General features: G+C 58.1%; 1 protein-coding gene across 1 annotated transcript in view; it reads right to left on the bottom strand.

The window, feature by feature from the left end:
- Positions 1 to 271: 271 nt before the first annotated feature.
- Positions 272 to 22,772, bottom strand: part of NKAIN1 (sodium/potassium transporting ATPase interacting 1) — a 34,765-nt gene continuing 12,264 nt past the window's right edge. Inside the window, exons 2-7 of the mRNA XM_086625890.1 lie at positions 9,384 to 9,521; positions 9,109 to 9,189; positions 6,811 to 7,008; positions 6,057 to 6,117; positions 2,768 to 2,849; positions 272 to 281 (exon numbers count right to left, since the gene is read on the bottom strand). Coding sequence (XP_086482016.1) covers positions 272 to 281; positions 2,768 to 2,849; positions 6,057 to 6,117; positions 6,811 to 7,008; positions 9,109 to 9,189; positions 9,384 to 9,521 — 570 coding nt within the window. The remainder of the gene's footprint in view (positions 282 to 2,767; positions 2,850 to 6,056; positions 6,118 to 6,810; positions 7,009 to 9,108; positions 9,190 to 9,383; positions 9,522 to 22,772) is intronic.

Genomic DNA, 22,772 nt, shown 5'->3' with positions numbered 1-22,772 from the left:
AGATGGGTGGCACTGCTTGCAGGGGGGTGCCCCCCATATCCAGGTGGGTGATTTGGGCTCGGAGACATCCCGGGTGGGATGGATGTGCAGCTCCCGGTGTTTTCAGGGGTCTTGCAGGATGCGGGGAGGCAGGAGGGGATGGGGCGGCTCAGTGTCGTGGCCCCCCATCTTGCCGGGGGACGTGGCATCGGGTGTGGGACAGTTTGCTCTGGGGGGGGTCCGGTGGGCTCTGGCCCCCACGCTGGGCTGGAGCCGCAGGCAGGGCTGGAGGTTACCCGGATCTGGGGAGAAAACGGGGAGAGGAGACGTTAGGGGTGAGACCGGGGCCAGGAACTCATTCCCTCCCTGTGTCCCCACGGGGGGGTGAGGAGTCACGGCCATGGGCACCCCCCAGCCACCCATCCCGGGGCACAGGGACCTGCTGGGTGACCCAGGCGGGCTCTCGCACGGCCGTCACCCTCATTTCACCCCCTCCAAAAAATGTAAGAGAACAAGTGGGGCCGGGCTGGGACCCCCGATGGGTTGACATGTCCCTCCGGTGACACGGGGACGGCCACCGGGGATGGCCCACTCACCCACCCCCGGCTTCTGCGGGCACCGAGGGGACACGGAGGGGGCACAGAAGGGCCCAGGACCCCCGACCATGAAGGGGCACACGCTGACGTCCCCCCTGGTTTGCTGCCAGCCCTTCCTCCCACCACGATGCCATTTGGCAGCAGCTGTGGAGCACCAGGGTCTGGGGGTGCTCTGTGTGCAGGTGTGTGCATGTGTGTGCAGGCGTGTGCATGTGTGTGCATGTGTGTGCAGGTGTGTGCAGGCATGTGCGAGTGTGTGCAGGTGTGTGCATGTGTGTGCAGGTCTGTGCAGGTGTGTGCAGATGTGTGTGCGTGTATGCAGGTCTGTGCAGGCGTGTGCATGGACATGCAGATGTGTGCAGTTGTGTGCATGTGTGTGCAGGTACATGCAGGTGCGTGCAGGCATGTGCAGATGTGTGCAGGTCTGTGCAGGTGTATGCAGATGTGTGCAGGTGTGTGCAGGCGTGTGAACGGACATGCAGGTGTGTGCAGGTGTGTGCAGGCATGTGCAGGTGTGTACATGTGCACATGTGCCCGCACGAGTGTGCAGGTGGGGCTGCACACGCTGGCATCGCCGCGCGGCTTCTGCTGGACGTGGGCACAGACACAACCACGGACACGGGGCGAGCACCCAGCCCCTCGCACCAGAGACGGAACCAACCCCCCCGTGCCCCCCAGGACAGCGCAGGGGGACCCCACCCCACCGCAGACCCTCCTCCCGTCACTCCTGTCACAACTGCCCAGGTCTCAGCTACCAAATCCCCTTCCCGATGTGTGACAGGAGGGATTTTTGGAGGAGAGAACCCCCATCCTGGGGGACGTTGGGACACGACACGAGTGGGGACCCAGTGCCACCTTGGCCGGGCAGGAGGGACCCAAGGGGACGAGGAGGAGCGGCTGCTGCTGTGGCACATCCTCCTCCTTCCACTGGGTGGAAACCCACCCCCGCGCCCGCCGTTAATCCAATTATAGCTAACTGATAACTGCAACATAAACTTTAATTTCTCAGGTGGGACGGCAGCCCCGCTGGGTCACCCACCCGAGTGTCACGGTGCCACCGCTGGACCAGCATCTCCCACCTTGGGGACAGGGTGCATCCCCCCCCAAGTCCACCAACCCGACCTGCCACCGCTGTCAGGGTGATGGAGGCGCGTTGATATAATTTATAGCTGCATTAATTAAGTGCTGGGTTATTAATGAGCTGCCAGGGTAGGACGGAGCGGGCTGTGGGCAGGGGGAGGCTGGCAGCGTGGTGGCAGGTCCCAGTTGTGACACCCCCCCCCCCCCTCCCCCCGCAGAAAGGCCCTGAGGACGTGGGCAGCCCGAGCGAGCTTGATTAATTAGGAAGCTATCTAATTACAAGGAGCACTGCCCGAGCTAAGCGTGCAGGCAGGGCGAGAGCCAGCAGCCCCCAGCGAGGCAGGATGGGTGCTGGGGGGGCTCCTGGGAAAGGACCAGCACGATGCAGGGGGCCACAGCACCCATGGGTGCTCACCTGCACCCATGCACCGGGGCGGGTACATCAGATACTCTCTGTGCCCCAACACCCATGGGGGGCTGAGCCATATCATAAATGCACTTGTTCCCCCGCAGCCCCCTCTTTGCATCCCTAATTGCGTGGTGTGCCCTCGAATTTGCATATAATTAATTTTTTTGGCACCCAGCAAGGCCCGCGCGAGGCTAATCCCTTTAGATTTTGCAGCCTTATCTCCTTTGAGCGTTTATCTAGTTAAGCTTAATGGGTAAAGGAGGGGAAAAAAAATAAATTAAAAAATCAGCTGCACTTGTCTGAAGAGCTGCTGCTTCCCCCGGGCAGCCGAAAAGCAGCAAAAAGCAAAATAAGGGCACGATCCCCCTAAAACCCCCCAGCCCCAGCCCCACCACAGCCTCTGGGCTTTATAGCGAGGCCGAGTGGACTCACAGCCCCAAATCTGTGGGGTTACGAGGGTGGGACGAGGCACTGCAGAGGGGCTCCTGCACCCCTCGGCACTCCTGGGCATCCCTGAGCACCCCTGGGCACCCCTGAGCATCTCTGAGCACCCCTGGGCATCCCCAAGCACCCCTGGGCACCCTTGGGCACCCCTGGGCACCCCATAGCACCTCTGGGCACCCCTGGACACCCCTGGGCATCCCTGAGGATCCCTGGGCACCCCTGGGCACCCCCAGGTTTTCCCCAGCCTGGGCGCACTCACGTGTAGAGCGGCTGTAGCTGTAGGTGTGACGTCTTCTGTGGCGCCTGGTAGCCGTAGGAGTCAAACCCGCCGATGAAGTCAACTGGGAAGATGAGGGGGAGCAGCAAGGTGAGCTGGGGAGGGCAGTGGGGGAATTTCCCCTGCTTCCCCACACCCCGATGGCACCCATGGGTCACCGCAGCACCCTGGGTCACTGCAGCATATAGAATCGTAGAATCCCGGAATGGTTTGGGTTGGAAGGGACCTTCAGGATCATCCAGTTCCAACCCCCCTGACATGGGCAGGGACACCCTCCACTACACCAGGTTGCCCAAAGCCTCATCCAACCTGGCCTTGAACGCTTCCAGGGATGGGGCAGCCACAGCTTCTCTGGGCGACCTGTTCCAGTGCCTCACCACCCTCAGAGGGAAGAATTTCTCCCTTAGATCCCATCGAAATCTCCCCTCTTTCAGTTCAAAGCCATCACCCCGTGTCCTGTCACTCCAAGCCCTTGTCCAAAGCCCCTCTCCAGCTTTCTTGTAGCCCCTTTAGGCACTGGAAGGCTGCTGGAAGGTCTCCCCGGAGTCTTCTCTTCTCCAGGCTCAAAAACTCCAAGCATCCCAAGTCACTGCAGCATCCCAGGACACCACAATATCCCGAATCACTGCAGCATCCCAGGTTGCTGTAACATCCAAGGAAAGTGTCGGCAAGAAACGGAGGAAAGGAGCCAGCTGGACTTGCAGAGGTCCCTCGGGATCTCTTCTCCTCACCACAACAGCCCTTGCGTTTCAGGCTGGACAAAGTGGGGAAAATTACCCTATTCCTGGCTCCAGATTGGGCATTTAAGGACAATTACGGGGGAATTACATCTGGTTTAAAATACGTCATTTTGGGGAATTGCGGACTCCGATGTATCAGTTTTCACGGCTGCGGTTCATGCCCCTCCGGCCGGCGCAGCCCATCACCGGCCCCGCGGGCCCCCGGGCACTCGCTGGAGGAACCGCGGTGGCGGAGCCCAGCCCTGCGCCCCAGCCCGACACAGTGGCAGCGATGGTGCCCCCAGACCTGACCCCTCAAGCGGCTGCTGTGCCAGCCCAGGAGCGGGCACGGCGTGCAGCCAAGCCAAGCTTTCCAAACCCCTCCGGGAGCCGCGGCACGACCCATCTCCCCAAAACCAACATTCGAATCCCCACGGAGCCGCGATCCGGGCGGCTTCGCACACGGGTGTCCAAGAAAAAGCAGCCAGCTCGAGCGCGGAGCCCGGTTCTCCTGGCATATTTATCTTCCCGACTTAATATTCAGCCAGCTCTCAATTTTGACGCCATCCATCCATTTCCAAATCTAATAAGATATTCCATTAAAAAAGCCGCGGTTGAAGCTGGGGCTCCAGCAGCATTAATATTAAAAGTGTATTGAATGCAGGAGTTTGTTTGAATGCAAACACGCTTCAAAGGCGGCCGGCGGAGATAAACCCTTTCGCCAGCTTCCCGGGTACGAAACACGTTATTACCGCAGGCAGTGTCCAATTTCACGCGGAGATTTTCCTTTTCCGCTACGCTGGAAGCGGAGAAGGGAGGGGAAAACGTGGGGATGCTGAACCCCGGCACCCCTGGGCTGGGCTGCACCCGTTTGTGGGACCACAGCACTGGCAGGGATCTGATCCCAATTCTGCCAGGAAGGAGCCCGATGTCGGGCGCGTCACGGTGGGTTTTGCCACGCTGGTGGCTGTGGCACATCCCAGCCCGCGGCCGGGTGCCTGGAGCTGCCAGCTGGCAGGAATTAATTAACGGCAGATGAGCATTTAATGTGGTTGGGTGGCTACAGCCTTAAGCACCCAGTTAATTGAAGTTGGGGTGCTCAGCGCTTCCGGAGGGGTGTTTGCAGGGATCGCTGTCGGATCCGGAAGCACCATAGAGGTTGTATACAAATGAACTTGTAACTTTGCCTAAATTGCTGGTTTTACCCCTGCTTTTGGGGGGAAAAGCCTCGAGGTGGGAGGAGGGCTGTGGGGATGCTGGCTGGGGACACGCAGTATTTCCCATTTTATTGTCCCCAAGGCCCAAGGCTGTCGGAACGGTGATGGTTGGCTCCAGGACATACGAGCCGGGAGGACGGCTCTTCCGCAGCCCCCATGGCGCTGGATTTGCACCAGGATGAGCGTTTGCCAGGAATTTATCCGGGCGTGGAGGTGGCTCTTTACAGCAAGGGCAATTCCGCTCACTGCCACGCTGGAGCAGGGATCTGGGGGAGATGCTCTGAATTTGGGTCAATGGGGAGCAGTGAGAGTGACATCTGAGATCCCCAACATCAGAAGGAGCTGTTGGAGCGGGTCCCGAGGAGGCCACGGAGATGATGTGAGGGCTGGAGCACCTCTGCTATGGAGACAGGCTGAGAGAGTTGGGGCTGTTCAGCCTGGAGAAGAGACGGCTCCAGGGAGACCTTCCAGCACCTTCCAGTACTTAAAAGGAACTACAGGAAAGCTGGAGAGGAGCTTTGGACAAGGGTGTGGAGTGACAGGACAAGGGACAATGGATTTAAACTGAAAGAGGGGAGATCTAGATGGGATCTAAGGGAGAAATTCTTCCCTCTGAGGGTGGTGAGGCACTGAACCAGGTTGCCCAGAGGAGTTGTGGCTGCCCCATCCCTGGAAGTGTTCAAGACCAGGTTGGATGAGGCTTTGAGCAACCTGGTGTAGTGGAAGGTGTCCCTGCCCATGGCAGGGGGGTTGGAACTGGATGATCTTGAAGGTCCCTTCCAACCAAACCGTTCTGTGATTCCATGATTCTATGTTGGTCTCAAATCCACCCCTGAGCAGTTGCGCACAGGGATGAGCATCCCGGCTTCCACGGGAGGTGGCTCTGTGCTGTGACGCTGCTGTGGGGACCAGGGACCATCTCAGCCTCTTCAGAGGCTGGTGAAGGGATGAAACCAGTCCCAGTCCGGCACCCAAAGGCTGTGAGTGCTGCAGTCCCATGGCAGATGCAGCAGCTCAGGGCTCACTGTCCCAGTCCCCCTCCTCTCCCATCCCCGGCCGGGGTGCAGCACCCTCTCCCAGGCAGGTGGCAGGGGGCACCGCTGGTGACACAGGTGGCATCTCACACCCCAGCGCATCCGCCTCACTGAGGACGGGAAAATGGGGCAAAAAGCCCAACTAAAGGGATCCCTTCACCCACCTGTGACCCCGGCATCCCTCCCCCATCCCCGGCCGGGAGCTGCCGCCCTGGCGAGGCGCTGCCCTGTGTTATCCGAGGGCATTTTGCAGCGCTGTGGGTCTTCCCCCCTCCCCACGACTGAGAGCAAAAGCACTTACAGCTGTCTTCTTCCTCCAGGAACACTTTGCTGACGTAGCAGGCGTAGACGAAGCCAAAGAGCTGCGAAACAAGAGTGGGCAGAGAGAAGCTGGTTATCGGGGTGATGGGCATCCGCATGGTGTCGGTGGGGGGACAGAGGTGGGTGCTGTGAGGTGGATGCCTGGGAGCATCCTGGGGGCACCCCGGGCAGGATCAGTGCTGTCACAGTGCTGGAGCCCATCTCTGGTGGGTCTGGGTGCTGATTTGGGATGCAGAGAGGTTGGATGGTTTCAGGTGTGCCGAGGAGACATGGGTGGTGGCCCTGGCAGGGACAGGCTGGCACCGCACTGGGACGGCAACGCAGAGGGTGCTGAGCTCCATGGAGCACTGGGTGCCCCTTTGGCGGGTGCATGGCAGCTGCTCTGGACACCAATTCCCCTTAAACCTTTATTTATATACCTCTCCAGGAACTTCTCATCCAGGTATGTCTCCATCCCACCGAGAACTCCCTGATTCTTCCAGCATCTGGCCCATGGCCTGCCAGCTTTTGGGGTGGTCACCACCCTGGGGTGCTGGCACAGGCTCCGGCTGCTCCATGCTTCCCACCCCTGAGCCAACACCACTCTTGATGCTATAAAAATGGGTGCATGACGGCACGATGGGACATCTCCAGCCGGACCACGGTGGCTGTGCCCGCCCCGGTCCCTGCCATCGCCCCTTCTCTCTGCTTCGCTGTTCGGGATGAGAAGGGAAGGTGCCAGCAGCTGCCCTTACCGCCAGGAATATCTGCGTGGCACTGCTCACTACCTCGATGTACTGGTAGTCGAGCAGGCAGCCGCTGACAGTGATGACATGATGGTCCTCAGGCGCCAGGTTGGAGTTCATCACTGGCGTCACCAGGCAGCCCGGCCCATTCTCCATCCACCACGAGCGGTGCAGTGAGGTATTGAAGGTCATGATGAAGTCTCGGTCCTGCAGGAGTGGAGCAGAGGAGGAGGAGGAGGAGGAGGAGGCACAGACCGCGGAGTTGGGGCTCTTTGCAGAGGGGCTGGACCTTTGCAGAGGATGCAGGTGAGCATCACACACACCCAGACCATGTTACTGCAGCGTGGCCAAGGAACCTCCACACCTCCCTAACCTGCAGCCACTGTTCCTGGGGTTTGTGGCTACCTTCCACACCAGCATCACGAACCATTTGGTCCACCACCTAAGCGTGCTGTGATGCCCAGGTGACACCACGGAGTGGTCACCAGCGCAGCAGCTTGGCCTCGAGGCAGGGAAGCAGCCGCTTGTGATGCTGCTGGCCCCGTCCAGCCACTGAAAGATGGGACCATGGGATCACTGTGCTGGCGTGGTCCGGGGATGCAGAGCAGATGGGGTCTCGGGGTGCCATCCCACCCTGTCCTCATCCCCACGGAGCCCTGCGGGGGTCCCACTCATGCATGTTCCCTCTGTAAAGCCCATTACCAGGCTTTGGGGCTCTCCCTGGTTCACCTCCGGTGGCTTTTCGGTGCCAGTGCAAGGCACGGCTGCGGGAGGTCACCAGCCTCCGATAAGACGCGGGGCTAATCCCCCAGCCCCTGCCCACGCCCTCCCGATAGCCAGCTCATGCGAGGCTGAGCGGGAATTTAACAAAAGCAGCAGGATGGAGTCCGAGCTGGATCTCAGGAGCCATCACAGCACGGTCAATGCCAATGCCCATGGATCTGGCAGGGAGACGGGAGCGGCATTGGTTGGGATGGGCTCATGCAGGTACAGCTGGGTGAGCACCCATCGCCCGGCGGGTCCTCCCAGTATGGCTGTGTGAGCACCCACTGTGGGGTGGGGTCCCCCCAGCACAGTTGGATGAGCACCTGCTGCATTATGGGGTCCCCCCAGCACAGCTGGGTGAGCACCTGCTGCATGGTGGGGTCCCCCCAGCACAGCTGGGTGAGCACCTGCTGCATTATGGGGTCCCCCAGCATGGCTGGGTGAGCACCCGTTGCATTGTGGGGTCCCCCCAGCACAGCTGGGTGAGCACCCATCACCCAGTGGGTCCTCCCAGCCCCTCTCCGCACCACCAGCCCTTGGGTCTGCAGGGAGCTTCACAACCCACTGAGCATCCTTTGTAGGAAAGCGCCCATCTGGGATTAAAAGATTTTTGTGGGTAGAGAGTGGAAAAAATAGAAAGAAAGTGGGTTTCGGTTTCTAAAACTGAAGGAGGTGGGATTCGGTGCTGGGAAGCACAAAGAGGGGATTCTGGCATTGCGGCGTCACTGAGAGATTGAGGGTTTCCACCAAAAAACCTCGGTGGCAGCGAATCCTCCGCACGTATCCGGCATTTCGGCTTCTCAGAAGAGTCTCAAACAACTCATCGAAACACAAGAAGGTGGTTTGGTCCTTGCGAACCCCCCAAAGAGCCCTTTTCCCCGCCGTGGGCAGGGGCAGGGCGTTCCCCCGAGCCCTCTGTGATGCCCAGGGAGCAGCTGCCAGGTGCTCCGGGTGCGCCGGGGCTGAGCGGTGCTTGCAGAGCCCCAGGAGACCCCGAAAAATTGGGAACCTACAGGAGTGGGGTGTCCTCCTCCCCACTCCACTGCCTGCACTATGAGCTGAGCTGCTGGGGACCCTGCCCCAAACCTTCCTGCCACCCCCATGTCCCCACTTCCCCGTGTCCCTTCCCTGCTCCATCTCCTCGGCAGCGCATCAGGACACGGCGCCGTCCAATTTCTGCACCCTGTAAACCCCGGCGCACCCCAGCGATCAATGAGCACCCTGCAATCCCTCAGCCTCATTAATTTTGCTCTCCCACTTCAAAGCCCCACCACCATCTCAGCCTGAACCGTCCGTCTGTCCATCCCCTGCACACCTGGGTGCTCGGTGCTGCAGCCAGGACCCCCCTGGGGAAGGCACTCCCAGCACCCAGGCCAGGGCACCCACAGGCTCTGGGTTCCTTTTTTTGGGGGGGAAGAGCTGTGGGGCAGGGGAAGGAGGAGGAGGAAGGCAAAGGTAGGACAGCAGGAAGGCTGGGAAAATGGAGAGGAGGAGGATGGAGGGAGGAAGAGGAGGCAACAAGGAGTGCTGGGAGGGGCTTACCTGCGACAAGCATCCGACCTCCAGGTAGAAGCAGATGATGAAGGCGTTCCAGCCGACCCACAGCACCAGCCACACCGCGTACTGCCAAGAAGAGAGCCGGTGAGGGCACCCATGCCAAACGGACACCCCCCAGTCCACACCCCCCCACACCCAGCTCCCTCCATCCCGCCGGATCTGCAGCGTTTGGATACCAGAGGGGACCTGGGGCTGAGCCATCCCCAGGGATGACGATGCTGCACCTGGGCGCGGGGAGTGGCATCCACAGCAGTACCTACCATCATGAGGTATTTGGATCGGTACTGGATGGTCCCAAAAATACCCAAAATAACGGCCATGATGTGTAAAAAATTCGCCAGGATGGGTGCCCACTGGTAGCCCAGGAAATCAAAGATCTGCCTCTCCAGCGCCGCTACCTGCAAGAGAGCAAAGGAAGGGGGGACATCGGTCACCGCAGCGGCTCCCGGGATGCTGAAGGCAAAGAGCAGCCGGTAATTAATGGGAAATCCCATGGATAATTAGTTGCAATAGGCTGAAACGGCCGGGTGATGTATCGGCCGGCTGTGGGCGAACACATGGATCATTAGGAATAACTGGAGCTGAGACAGGGGAGCAGGGAGATGTCAGCTTGTGACAGCTCCGTGCCTCAGTTTCCCCATCGCTCAACTCTCAGGCACTCCTGAAAAGCCCCCTTCAGGCTCGCTCTACCCCTGAGCTCAGCTTATCCAGGGAAAACCTCCTGCTCACGTAGTGCCCGGGGTCCCCCGGGATTTGGCAAGGGATTTTTCTGCCCGTCCTGACCAGCTCAGCGCGGCCTTGCCCCCATTTAACACCAGTGGGCTTTGATGGCCACCAGCATTTGTAGCCTGTAAATAAAGACACGACACAGCTTAATAACTCGCCTGGCACGCGGAATTCGGGACGGAGCCGGCGGGAGCTGCCCGTTAGCCCAGCGCTCATTTCTGGCTCTATCCGGTACCGGCTCAGGGTCTATTACTCTTAATTACAGGATTAATTTACAGGAAGGCGGTAGCGAAGGCGAGCGTGAAGCATTCGTCGATGGTTTTAAGTTAAAAAAATGGGGATTTGATGAGGCTATGGGGTTTTTTTTTTAGGGAACTTTTAGGGAACCTTGGGGTGCCTGGGACACTGCGCTCCCCAAGGGCGCGGGGACAGGGCTGCAGCGAGGTGTGTCTCCGGCAGCCTTGCAAACCAAAACACCTCTTTACGTTTCTCTTTCTGACAGCCCAGTCCTGTCTCGATGCTCTTCGAGATGCTCCAGTTTCACTCAATAAACCCCCCCAAGCTCCAGGGCCCCAAGTCCTCCCCGTGGCATCGTGCCTCAGTTTCCCCTCCTGGTGCAATGACTCTCATCCTGGCAGAGAAGTGGGAGTTTATCCTGAAAAGTGCAGGAGAAAATGAGTTTTACATCCTCCTCACCGCTCACCACCAGCTTCCCCCAGTGATCTGGATTTAGGGGAGCTCCAGCCTGGTGGTCCCTGAAGCTCCCCCAGCGGTTACGGCCACAGGGCCCCGCAGCATCCCTGCCCATCCAGCCTGAATTAACGTGTCCTAATTACAGGGAGGCATTAAACAAGGTGGCAAAAGTCCTTCCTTAAGTGTTTCGTGAGGATGAGCCACAGCTAATGCATCTGCGTGTGCAACCACCAGCCGTGCCTCAGTTTCCCCATCCATAAAGCATCACGCGCTGGCTTAGCGAGGGCTCTGATTAACACCTATTCTAGCCCAGCTCCATCCTGCCAGCGGGTGGAAAGCCAAAGGCTTTCTGAGGACCACGATATCCCATTCCCTACCCCCGGGATAGGATCTGCTGGATCCGTTCCGGCAGGACCCCGGGTTCAATTCAAGGCGATGCACAGCCCCGGGGCAGCCGAGCCCTGGCAGCCCGCGGCGGGACCAGGTTGTTTGCACTGAGGTTTAATTCACTTCCAAGCTATTCAAACTCTCCGAAGACACAGCCTTTGGAAATACTTCCAAGTGGCCGTAAATCTTTTCAATTGAGGGCTGTAAATAATAAATGAGAGGAGGAGGGCGGTGCTGGGGGTGTCCATCCATCCATCCCGCGGCTCTTGACGGAGCTCCCGAGCAGGAGTTGGACCCGAAGGGCTGTGAGTTTCGGGGCCCAGCAAGTCTCCGAGCCGAGGGATGGGGCTGGGAAGAGCCTTCGGGAGCATCCCATCCAGCTGGAGCACCGAAAACCTTTGCCAGGGACACCCCGGCAGGTACAACGGTGCTTTGTGGGCACCGTTATTCCGATTTATTCCTTCCACATGACAAAGCAGATCTTGGATTTTTCAGCCTTGTCGCATCCTGCGTGAGGTTAAGGAAAAATACGGAGACACAGCACAAACGTGGCGGGTCTGCGGCTGCAGATCCCCTGGCACTCACCGCCTGCAAAGTGCCAAGGGCATCCCAAGGGCATCCCAATAGCAGGGCAGCAGCAGCCTTATGCCCACTTCCCACGAGTGGGGAAACTGAGGCACAGCCACTCTCCAGAGGAAGTGGGGGCCACAGGTTTGGCAATCCTTGCACGGGCACGCGGGGCTGAGCCAGCACCGCATTCGGCTCAGACCGATGTTCCTGCCTCACTCCAAGTGCTTCTTGCTGCTCACCCACTGGAGCATCCTCGCCCGATCCTTGCGTGTGAGATGTCCCCCAGCAGCAAACTTCAAGACCCCCAGGTTTTTCTCGTGGCCCTAACTGAAGCAGGAGCAGTGAACGAACCCAGCCTTGGGGCTCAGCACCACCTGCCAGCACGGTGAGGGGCTCGGCGAGCTCCCAGTGCGCTCTGCAAGAAACCCCCGAGTGACTTGGGGACCGGCAGCATCCGACACAGCCCCCAAATGCAGGTGACCTGTGGAGCTCAGAACATCCTCTCATCTCATCCGGATGGCTCAGGGCCATCCAGAGGGACCTTGTCAGGCTGGAGAGGTGGGCCTGGGTGAAACTCATGAACTTCAACAAGGCCAAGTGCAAGGTCCTGCACATGGATTGGGGCAATCCCAAGCACAAGTACAAGCTGCGTGGAGAATGGATGGAGAGCAGCCCTGAGGAGAAGGACTTGGGGGTATTGGGTGATGAGAAGCTCAACATGAGCCGGCACCGTGCACTGGCAGCCCAGAAAGCCAACCGTGTGCTGGGCTGCATCCAAAGCAGCGTGGGCAGCAGGTTGAGGGAGGGGATTCTGCCCCTCTGCTCTGCTCTCCTGAGACCCCCCTGCAGTGCTGTGTTCAGCTCTGGGGTCCCCAAAATCAGAAGGACATGGAGCTGTTGGAGCGGGTTCAGAGGAGGCCATGGAGATGATGTGAGGGCTGGAGCACCTCTGCTATGGAGACAGGCTGAGAGAGTTGGGGCTGTTCAGCCTGGAGAAGAGAAGGCTCCGGGGACACCTTCCAGCAGCCTCCCAGTACCTAAAGGGGCTACAAGAAAGCTGGAGAGGGGCTTTGGACAAGGGTGTGTAGTGACAGGACAAGGGGCAATGGCTTTAAATTGGAAGAGGGGAGATTTCGATGGGATCTAAGGAAGAATAAGGTTGGGAATACTCTTCCCAGGACCCAGTGCTGCCCAGTTGGGTTGCAGGAGGGATTTCCAACCTCGAAATATCAAATCTGATGGGGATGAGACACGGGGGAAGGTGCTCCCTGGTGTCTGGGCAATCCTCCTGGCGCAGCCGGACTGGCTTTCATCTCTCCATCCTTGTCATGGCGATTAAAAGGGACTGGGAAAACCCCACCGAGTGACGGGATGGGTCCGAGGAAGGTGAAGATGCCATAACCGAGGGGTGACGGGGACAGATGAGCTCCTTCCCTCTTGAATTTACTGCCGGCACCCTTAAAATAATCCCATTTTCCTCCAAATCTGCCTCACTGGTTCTGCCGAGAGGCTGCACACGTGTCGCCTCCTGCCACCATCCTCCACTGGGACCTCCACGCGTGGACGGAGCCGGGTCCCCGCGTGGCGCCTGCTCCCGTTTCTCAATTAAAAGAAAATCATTGCAGGCAGCGCGTTTCAGTTAGCGCCGGCCCCCGACTCATTGATACCGTTTGCTGCAAAGGGAACTTTTTGGTGCCAATCGATAAACTAGAGAGTGTTTAATTAAGAAGGAGCCCTAAAACTCGTTCCGTTGATTGGCTGCAGGTTTGTCTTCATTAGCAGCAGGACGGTGTGTGGTTCCCGGTCCTGCATCCCCCGGAGCATCGCGGCTTCAGTGGCAGTAAGAGCTGAACGGGGAGAGTGGGGTGTTAATGAGGGTGGGTGGTTAATGAGGCTGCTGCTAGTGTGGGAAATACCCCTTACAGGAGGAGGACAGCCTGGAGAGTCATAGAAACACAGAATGGTCTGGGTTGGAAGGGACCTTCAAGATCACCCAGTTCCAAACCCCCTGCCATGGGCAGGGACACCTTCCACTACAGCAGGTCGCTCAAAGCCTCATCCAACCTGGCCTTGAACACTGCCAGGGATGGGGCAGCCACAGCTTCTCTGGAAAACCTGGTCCAGTGCCTCACCACCCTCAATGTACAACATTTCTTCTGTATGTCTAGTCTAACTCCACTCTCTTTCCATTTGCAAGTGTTGGCCCTTGTCCTGTCACTATACGTCCATGTCCAAAGCCCCTCTCCATCTTCCTTCTAAGCCCCCTTTAGGTACTGGAAGGCTGCTGGAAGGTCTCCCTGGAGCCTTCTCTTCTCCAGGCTGAACAGCCCCAACTCTTTCAGCCTGTCTCCAGAGCAGAGGTGCTCCAGCCCTCACATCATCTCCGTGGCCTCCTCTGGACCCGCTCCAACAGCTCCATGTCCTTCTTGTGTTGGGGACCCCAGAGCTGAACGCAGCACTGCAGGGGGTCTCAGGAGAGAAGAGACGAGGGGAAGAATCCCCTCCCTCGACCTGCTGCCCACGCTGCTTTGGATGCAGCCCAGGACACGGTTGGCTTTCTGGGCTGCCAGCGCACGGTGCCGGCTCATGTTGAGCTTCTGATCACCCAACGCCCCCAAGTCCTTCTCCTCAGGGCTGCTCTCAATCCCACTCATGATCCAGGCTGTACTAGTACTGGGGATTGCCCTGTCCCAGATGCAGGGCAATCCAGATGTATCCCAGATGCACCTGGCCTGGTAGAACTTCAGCCCACTCCCTCCACCCTGTCTGGGTCCCTCTGGATGGCATTCTTTCCCTCCAGTACATCAACTGCCCTACTCAGCTTGGTGTCATCTGCTGAGGGTGCCCTCAATCCCTGTCTGTGTCACTGATGAAGATATTAAATAGCACTGGTCCCAGTATGGACCTTTAAGGGGCACCACTCATTACCCATCTCCACTTGGACATTGAGCTGTTGACTGCGACTCTTTGGATACAGCCAACCAGCCAACTCCACAAGGATGCAACAGTCTACCCATCAAACCTGCATCTCTCCAATTTAAAGATAAAGATGTTGGGGGGGATCTCTTACTGCATCCCACCCTCTAGTTTTGAGATGAACCCAACCCTGCCCCACTCGGTACCACGGAAGTGGACAGGCTGCCCGTGGGGACCAAGACCTCCCTCTGCCTGGTGAGATGGACACCACGAGGTACCAGCATGGCCTGGGGCCATACCTCATCCTGCCATCCCCACTGGAGACAAGCTGGAGCCACCACGGCATCCCTGAGCCCACGACCCTGCGGGGTATTTACGGATGCTGAAGGACACAGGATTCGGCAGCAGATCCTCCATCATATCTGTCACACTTGATGGCTCCTACGGACTTCTCCAAGTGGCCACACCCGGGGGCACACGCATCCAGGCACTCAGCGGTCCCAGCAACCACAGGGACCACCTCTCCACATCCTCCTCCTGCAGTGCTGTGGGGAGGTGACACTAGTGTCACCGGGACCCGAGGAGAAGACGTTGGCCCAGCTGTGTCCCCTGCTGCCCCCTGGGCTCCATGGGGGGCGGCGTTGCCCCCCACCCCGTGCTCCATCCTCTCGCCTCGGCTGCGATGGGCGATGACACGTTTGCTGACACAGGCGCATAAATATATTATTGTGTCCCCAAAGCCTTAATTCACACGGGGTGACACTGCTCACCCTGTCCCTCTGCCCATGGGGACAGCCACGGCCCGGCCACCACGTGCCCTCCCCCAGCCTGGGCACCCCCACCTGCTGCCACTTCATTTGGGCCGTTTTGGGGCAGAATAAGGGCTTTGCACATTTTTCCTACTCGGGCAAAACACTTCCAGGGGGAACATCCCTTTATTCTGGGATGGAAATTCTTCCCATCTATTTTTTTTCCCCTTTTCTAGGGAAAATCAGGGGGGAAATGTGCCCTCCTGTGCCCACAGGGATGCCCCAGCCAGGGAGGGAGCCAGTTCCCGCGTGGGGAGCCGGGTCGGGATTCCCGGAGCCAGGCTGAGCCCAAGAGATCCAGTGGCATCAGAAGTATTGGCTGAGGATGGGGGGCAGCCAGCGACCAGAGCCCATAGGCTGCCTGCACCCACCTCCTGCCTGCACCCACCCCCTGCCTGCACCTACCCCCTGCCTGCACCCACAAGCTGCCAGCACCCACCTCCTGCCTGCACCCACGGTCTCCTGCCCGCACCCACCTCCTGCCTGTGCATCGCACCCCCCACCCTCGGAGTGGGGCCAGCTGAATCAGGGTGCTCAGGGCCACCCCTCTGCCCCCTCCACCCCATCCCACCAGCCCCACTCGCACCGGGACACGTGGGCATCACACACATGTTGCATGCCCATCACGTGTGGGCACACAGCAGCACCCTGCGTTCCACACCGGTCCCCAACCACCTGATTTTCAGCAGAGCAGGAAGCACCCTGGCACAGCACCCACTGCCAGCCGGGACACGGGACCCCGGGAGCCCCCAGGGGGATCCGGCTGTGGGGAGGGGGGGAAGAGGGGTGAACCCCCAAACAAGACATCCCACAGTAGGGGATTCTCATCACACCTGGCATCCCCAAGGGAACGGGGTCTTACTCCAGATTTTGGGGGGGAGTTCGATGCACCAGGAGCTAGAAACTGCCCCTGGGGGTGGAGGTTTGGGAAAAGGGGATTTTTAGGGCATTTTGGGGGCATTTTTAGGTTGTGTTTTGTCCCTCATCACCAAAAATGCCACTTTTCTGCCGCCGGCTCATCGGAGATGTGGCTCTGCCATGTGCAGGCAGGAGCCAACCAGCCCATCACCCTCCCTAGGGTGTTCACCACGCCAAGTGGGCAGGGAAAGGGGCTATTTCCCCCCTGATTTTTCCCAGAATGGGGAAAAAAATATAACCACAGAATCGTAGAATGGTTTGGGTTGGAAGGGACCTTCAAGATCATCCAATTCCAACCCCCCTGCCATGGGCAGGGACAAAGAAGAAAAGAAGACATCAAGAAGAAAGGGTTTCCATGCCAGAAAAAAAAAAAAAAAGAGAGATGTTCCCCCCTTGAAAATATTCTCCCTAAAAATTGAAAAGCCCTGACAAACCAGCTGCATTTTTGATGCTCCCCCCAACCTCGGCTGCCCTTGATCTCGGCAGCAGCATCTGCACGTCGGGCTTAAATAAACCCTCTGCCCTCCCCTCCGCGGCAGGAGCCGAGTGAGGCTCCGGGACCCCCCGACGGGTTATTATCCTTCAGCCGGTGATTCCTCCCGCACACCATATGCCCGGGGCTCGCCAGGGACTGAACTTCTCATTTCGCTGGCGTTTGGAAGAGATTTGGGTTTTTTTTCTTCCACCTCGCGATCCCCTCCCTCTGCGCCACGGCCGGAGATGCCGCGAGAGCGTCGCTCAGCCGGCCTGAGCCCGTCTTCCTTGGCTGGGGCAGAAATGGTTCGTTTTGGAGTTTTGGCCAAAAAAATGTTGAGGTTTATGGAGAAAACACCCCTTGGGTAGAGTCACAGGGCAGGATCCGGGCTAGTGGGATAGAATCACAGAATGGTTTGGGTTGGAAGGGACCTCAAAGATCATCCAGTTCCAACCCCCCTGCCATGGGCAGGGACACCTTCCACTACACCAGGTTGCTCAAAGCCTCATCCAACCTGGCCTTGAACACTGCCAGGGATGGGGCAGCCACAGCTTCTCTGGGCAACCTGGTCCAGTGTCTCACCACAATCAGAGGGAAGAATTTCTTCCTTAGATCTCATCGAAATCTCCCCTCTTTCAGTTTAAAGCCATTGTCCCTTGTCCTGTCACTCCACACCCTTGTCCAAAGCCCCTCTCCAGCTTTCTTGTAGCCCCTTTAGGTACTGGAAGGGGCTGGAAGGTCTCCCCGAAGCCTTCTCCAGGCTGAACAGCCCCAACTCTCTCAGCCTGTCTCCAGAGCAGAGGTGCTCCAGCCCTCGCATCATCTCCGTGGCCTCCTTTGGACCCGCTCCAACAGCTCCATGTCCTTCTGATGTTGGGGACCCCAGAGCTGAAGGCAGCACTGCAGGGGGGTCTCATGAGAGCAGAGCAGAGGGGCAGAATCCCCTCCCTCGCCCTGCTGCCCACGCTGCTTTGGATGCAGCCCAGGACACAGTTGGCTTTCTGGGCTGCCAGCGCACGGTGCCGGCTCATGTTGAGCTTCTCATCAACCCAGTGCTGTGCTGGACCTTGTTCTCACCAACCAGGAGAGGCTGGTGGGGAACGTGAAGCTCAAGGGCAGCCTTTGCTGTAGTCACCATGAAATGGTGGAGCCCAGGCTCCTTAGGACGATGAGGAGCTCGCTGCCCTGGGTGCCCGATGCCGTCGCTCCCCGTAAGGGACGTTTCCCACAGCCCCCAGCTGTCCCACAGCAGATGGAGCACCGCTGGGTTCCCAGGGACCGGCCAGATCCTGCCCCCATCCCCAGGAGGGAAAGCAAAGCCCAGCTCCCAGCCCCAATGGATGCTCAGGGGCCCCACATCCCCCCCTCGCAGGCTCACCCAACCCCTCACAACCCCTCTTTTTGAGGCACTCTAGGGCGTTTTGCTGATTTTCGCTCTGTCAGTGCCTTTGCCCGCTCCTGGGGAGCCCTCGGAGTGTTTTCCCGGGGCCGTACCCACGAGGTGCCCGTCTCCGCTTGGGGAAATGGGCTGCGATTTCAGCGCAAGCCCCGCTGCGAACCCGGGGACTTCGCTTAATGACTTGGAAACGAGTTCCTGACCTACTTCCAGCTCGCAAAAACCCCCGTGAATTCGCAAAGGCACAGAAATTAAAGGCGCCGGAGCCTCGATCGCTCTCCGGTAGCGGGTCGGGATGAGCAGGATGCATCCCCCCCCCGGCCGAGAAGATGCTCTGGGATGGAGCAGCCCCACTGTAAACCGTGGCAGGAGCAAAAAGTGGGGTGAAAGTGGCACAATTTGGGTCCTTCCCCAGCTGTTGCAACCCCCCGTTGATGCCAGAGGGTTTGAGGGGGGCTCCTGGCCTCTGTGCAGCCCCTTTGTGCCCCCCAACACCGGCATCGCTGGATTGTGGAGCTCAAGCATCCCAGATCTCCGGGCTGCAGGTGCTGGGGGCACAGGGAGAGACTCGGGGTCCCTCGTCACAGCTCCCCAGCACCCACCCAGCACCCATTCCATGGCCTTTCCTTCCTCTCTCATATTTTTCACCCCCCACTCCCCCTATCCCATTCCCGATTATTTATTTCATTTCGCCGCATCCGGCAGCGTTGCCATGGGAACACGCTCGGATGCGCTTGTCTAGACGCTGCGCCCCGGGAACCTGCCGCTCACAACCTGCTCCGGGGGCTGGATCCGGCCCCGGGGTGGGCTGCACCCCTGGGTGCAAGGTCACCCATTGCCCCCATCCCCAGGACCCCCAGGACACCCCAGCACACATATGGCTGGGTCTTCTCCAAGCCCTGCACCCCGGATTTGTGCTCCTGGGGCATTCTTCTATCATACAAGGAGGGCTGGGAAACACCGCCTTGGGGTGGCTAATAGCAAGAATAATAACACTAATAATAATAATAATATGCCCTAAATGTAGCCCAAGGGTTGCAAAGTGCCCTTTGCACAAGGCAGGTTAAACCCAGCCCCCTCCTGTTTTGGCTCCATCATAGGGAAGGGAAACTGAGGCATGGGGTGGTGGCACCCCCGGGGTGGGGTAAGGAGGTGCCAGCAGTGTTCCTGGGGGCAGGGAATGTGCACTGAGGACAGCAGCGGTGCCTGAGGAGGCACTTGGTGTGGAGGGGAAACTGAGGCACAGGGCTGCAACCTCAGCGGGACTCACTGCAGTGAGGTTGAGGTGCTTTCACACCCGCAGGGTTGAAGCTCCAACGTCACCGGTGATGGCTGGGGAAGGGCTGATCCCTGTGCTGTGCCTCAGTTTACCTGGAAAATAGGCTAAGTCCTCTCCTGCCCAGCACCGCCCCGGGGGAGCAGTCTCTTGGTCAGGGTGACCAGCTCCAACAGAGCAGGTCTAATGGGGAAACTGAGGCACGGAGGGGTGGTGGAGGAAACACCACCTCTGAATTACAACTTTTATCCTGAGTTACGCCACGAGGAGAAATCACGAGAAGCAGAGAGGTGGGCAAGGGGCAGGGGCACAGGGCTGCAGGAGGAGCGGGCACAGGGGAGCGATGGGAGGCACAGGCAGAGTCCGACCACGCAGCCTCGGGCAGCCGCAAATCCAGAAGTCAGGCTGCGCGTTGGAGCAAATCCGTGTGGAAGCAGAGGGGGAAGTGAAGATGCCGTACAGCCCCATGCCATGCCCGGATAACCCAGCTGTGTGTCCGGGATAGAGCATGAACGAGGGAGCCTACTCTCCCATCAGTCCTACCCATCCCATCCCACCCCATCCATTCATCCATCCCACCCATCTCATCCTATGCATCCCATCCATCCTACCCTTTCTCATCCCATCCCATCCCATCCCATTTTATCCATCTCGTCCTGTCCATCTCATCCATCCTACCCATCAGTCCCACCCCATCCATCCCATGTATCCCATGCATCCCATTCATCCTACCCCATCCATTTCATCCATCCAATCCCATTCCAACTCATCCCATCCATCCTACCCATCAAACCCGTCTTGTCCATTTCATGTATTCCATGCATTCCAACCATCCTATTCCATCCATTTTAACCATCCCATCCCATTCTGTGCATCCCATGCATCCTATCCATCCTATCCTATCCCATCCCACTCATTTTATCCATCCCATCCTGTGCATCCCATGCATCCCATCCTATCCCATCTCATGTGTCCCATCCATCCCATCCTATTGCATCCCATCCATTTTACCCATCTCACCTCATCCATCCTATCCATCAGTCCCACCCCATCCATCCCATCCATCCTATCCATCATTCCCATCCATCCATTTTATCCATCCCATCCATTCTATCCATCAATGCCATCCCATCCTGTGCATCTCATGCATTCCATCCATCCCATCTCATCCCATCCCATCCCATCCCATCCCATCCCATCCCATCCCATCCCATCCCATCCCATCCCATCCCATCCCATCCCATCCTACGCATCCCACCCATCCTATCTCATCCCATCCATTTTATCTCTCCCATCCATCCTATCCATCAATCCTATCTCATCCATCCCATGCATCCCATGCATTCCATCCATTTTAGCCATCCCAAGCATCTCATCCTATCTCATCCAGCTCATCATCCATCCCATCCCATCCCATCCCATCCCATCCCATCCCATCCCATCCCATCCCATCCCACTCCAACACAGATCCCTGATTCCCGGCTTGGCCCCAGAGTCACTCGCTGCCTCCGAACCCCTGGCCACCGTCCCCCCGCGAAAGCCGGCTCCGACGAACAGCCTTTCGGAGACAGAAAATCGGGATTAATCAAGCGCCTCCATTAGCCCCAACGGGCCGCGGCTCGTCACCGCGCCGGAGCCTCGCAGCAGAAAGCCCATGAGCGGCACGGCCGCTGCGAGGCTGAGAATTGATTAAAATGGAGCAAAAATCCCTAAAAACACCCTCCAAGCAAACGGGGGATTGCTCAGAGCGACGGGATTTCTCCCTGCGAGTCTGGAAACGCCGAGCGGAGCCACATCCCTGACCCTGGCAGAGCAGCTCCACTACCCAGACCGGTCGGCATCTCCTCCGGTGCCAGTTCACCCGTGGGACGCGGTGATGAAGGGGACGTCGCCCACCGCCCCAGACATCCCACCGCCCCAGACACCCCACCGCCCACCCAACCCCACGGCCGACGGGGCGAGGAGGAGCCTCGTGGGCTCCAGGAATGCTGGAGTCGCCAACGTGCCGTAAGGGAGGACTGATCCTGCCCCGCTCCAGCTTGGGGGGAGCTGGGTTCAATTTGGGGGATCTTGGGCTTAAATTTGGGAGATCTTGGGCTTCAGTCTGGGGGATCTGGAGGTTAAATTTGGGGGATCTTGGGCTTAGATCTGAGGGATTTGAGGCTTAAAATTGGGGATCTTGGGGTTAAATTTGGGGATCTGAGGCTTCAGTGCAGGGGATTTGGGGCTTAAATGGCTTAAATTTGAGGGATCTTGGCATTACTTTTGGGGGATCTTGGGCTTAGATCTGGAGTATTTTTGGCATAAATTTGGGGGATCTTTGGCTTAAATCTGGAGATCTTGAGCTGGGATTGGGGGCTTAGATTTGCGGTATATTTGGGGCTTAAATTTGGGGGATCTTGGGGTTAAATCTGGGGGATTTAGGGCTTAGATCTGGGGGATTTGGGCTTAAATCTGAGGGATCTTGGCGTTAAATCTGAGGGATCTTGAGCTTAGACCTGAGCTGTATTTCGCATAAATGTGGGGGATCTTTGGCTTAAAACTGGAGATCTTGGGCTTAAATTTGGAGATTTGGGGCTTAAATCTGAGGGATCTTGGGCTTACATTTGGGGGATCTTAAGCTTAGATGTGGAGCATATTTGGCATAAATTTGGGGGATTTTTGGCTTAAATCTGGAGATCTTGAGCTTAAATTTGGAGGATTCGAGGCTTAGATCTGGGGTATATTTGGCTTAAATTTGGGAGGCTCACAGGAACAGCAAACAAGATGAGGCACCAGGAGAGATACAGGGAGCCTGACCCCCTAAAAATCAAATCCTGGGAATGAGCCAGAGACAAACACTGGGGCCGGACTGGGACGGGGAGCGAGCAGGAGCCGTCTGCTCCAGGAAAACCATCTTTGGGCCATTGGGAAGAGGAGGAGTGGGACAAAGTGGTCTCCAAAAATTTGCAAAAACCCACCAGAAGCTGTGCCGGGGATGACAGGAGATGGATCCTGCTGAGATGTCCCCACCAGCCCGCGGTGGCCGAGCCCGTTTGGACAAGGATTAAGCCGCAGGCAATTTCGATGCTAATTCTCCCAGTTAAGTTCTTTAGCCCGACATCTGCGAGAAGCGAGAGGTAATTTCCTCCGGATCTCAAACGGCGCCTCAAAGACGCCGTTAATATAATCCGATAGAGGGGAGGAGAGAAAAAAAAAAAAAAAAAATATATATATAAAAAAAAATCCAATTTACTGACTTATTTAGTGACACCTTTCGTAATCAATTCTCCCAGGAAAGAAATACTGATTAAAGCCAAGCGCATTGCTATGGAAACCGGCAATCCCTCCTCCCACGACCTGCAGGCTGGGAAGGAGAAAAAATCGGGTGAGGAAATCTGCCTGGTAACAACCCCGTTAATGAGCCGGGGAGCAAAAAATAATCCCTGGGAGCGATGCCGCTGCGAAAGGAGCAGCCGGCGGCAGCCGGTGGGGAGGCGAAAC

Source organism: Tauraco erythrolophus, chromosome 24 (assembly GCF_009769465.1).
Source record: "Tauraco erythrolophus isolate bTauEry1 chromosome 24, bTauEry1.pri, whole genome shotgun sequence".
NCBI classification, from domain to species: Eukaryota; Metazoa; Chordata; class Aves; order Musophagiformes; family Musophagidae; genus Tauraco; species Tauraco erythrolophus.
Note: the sequence above shows the minus strand (reverse complement) of the source record. Positions and strands in the feature narration are given on the sequence as shown.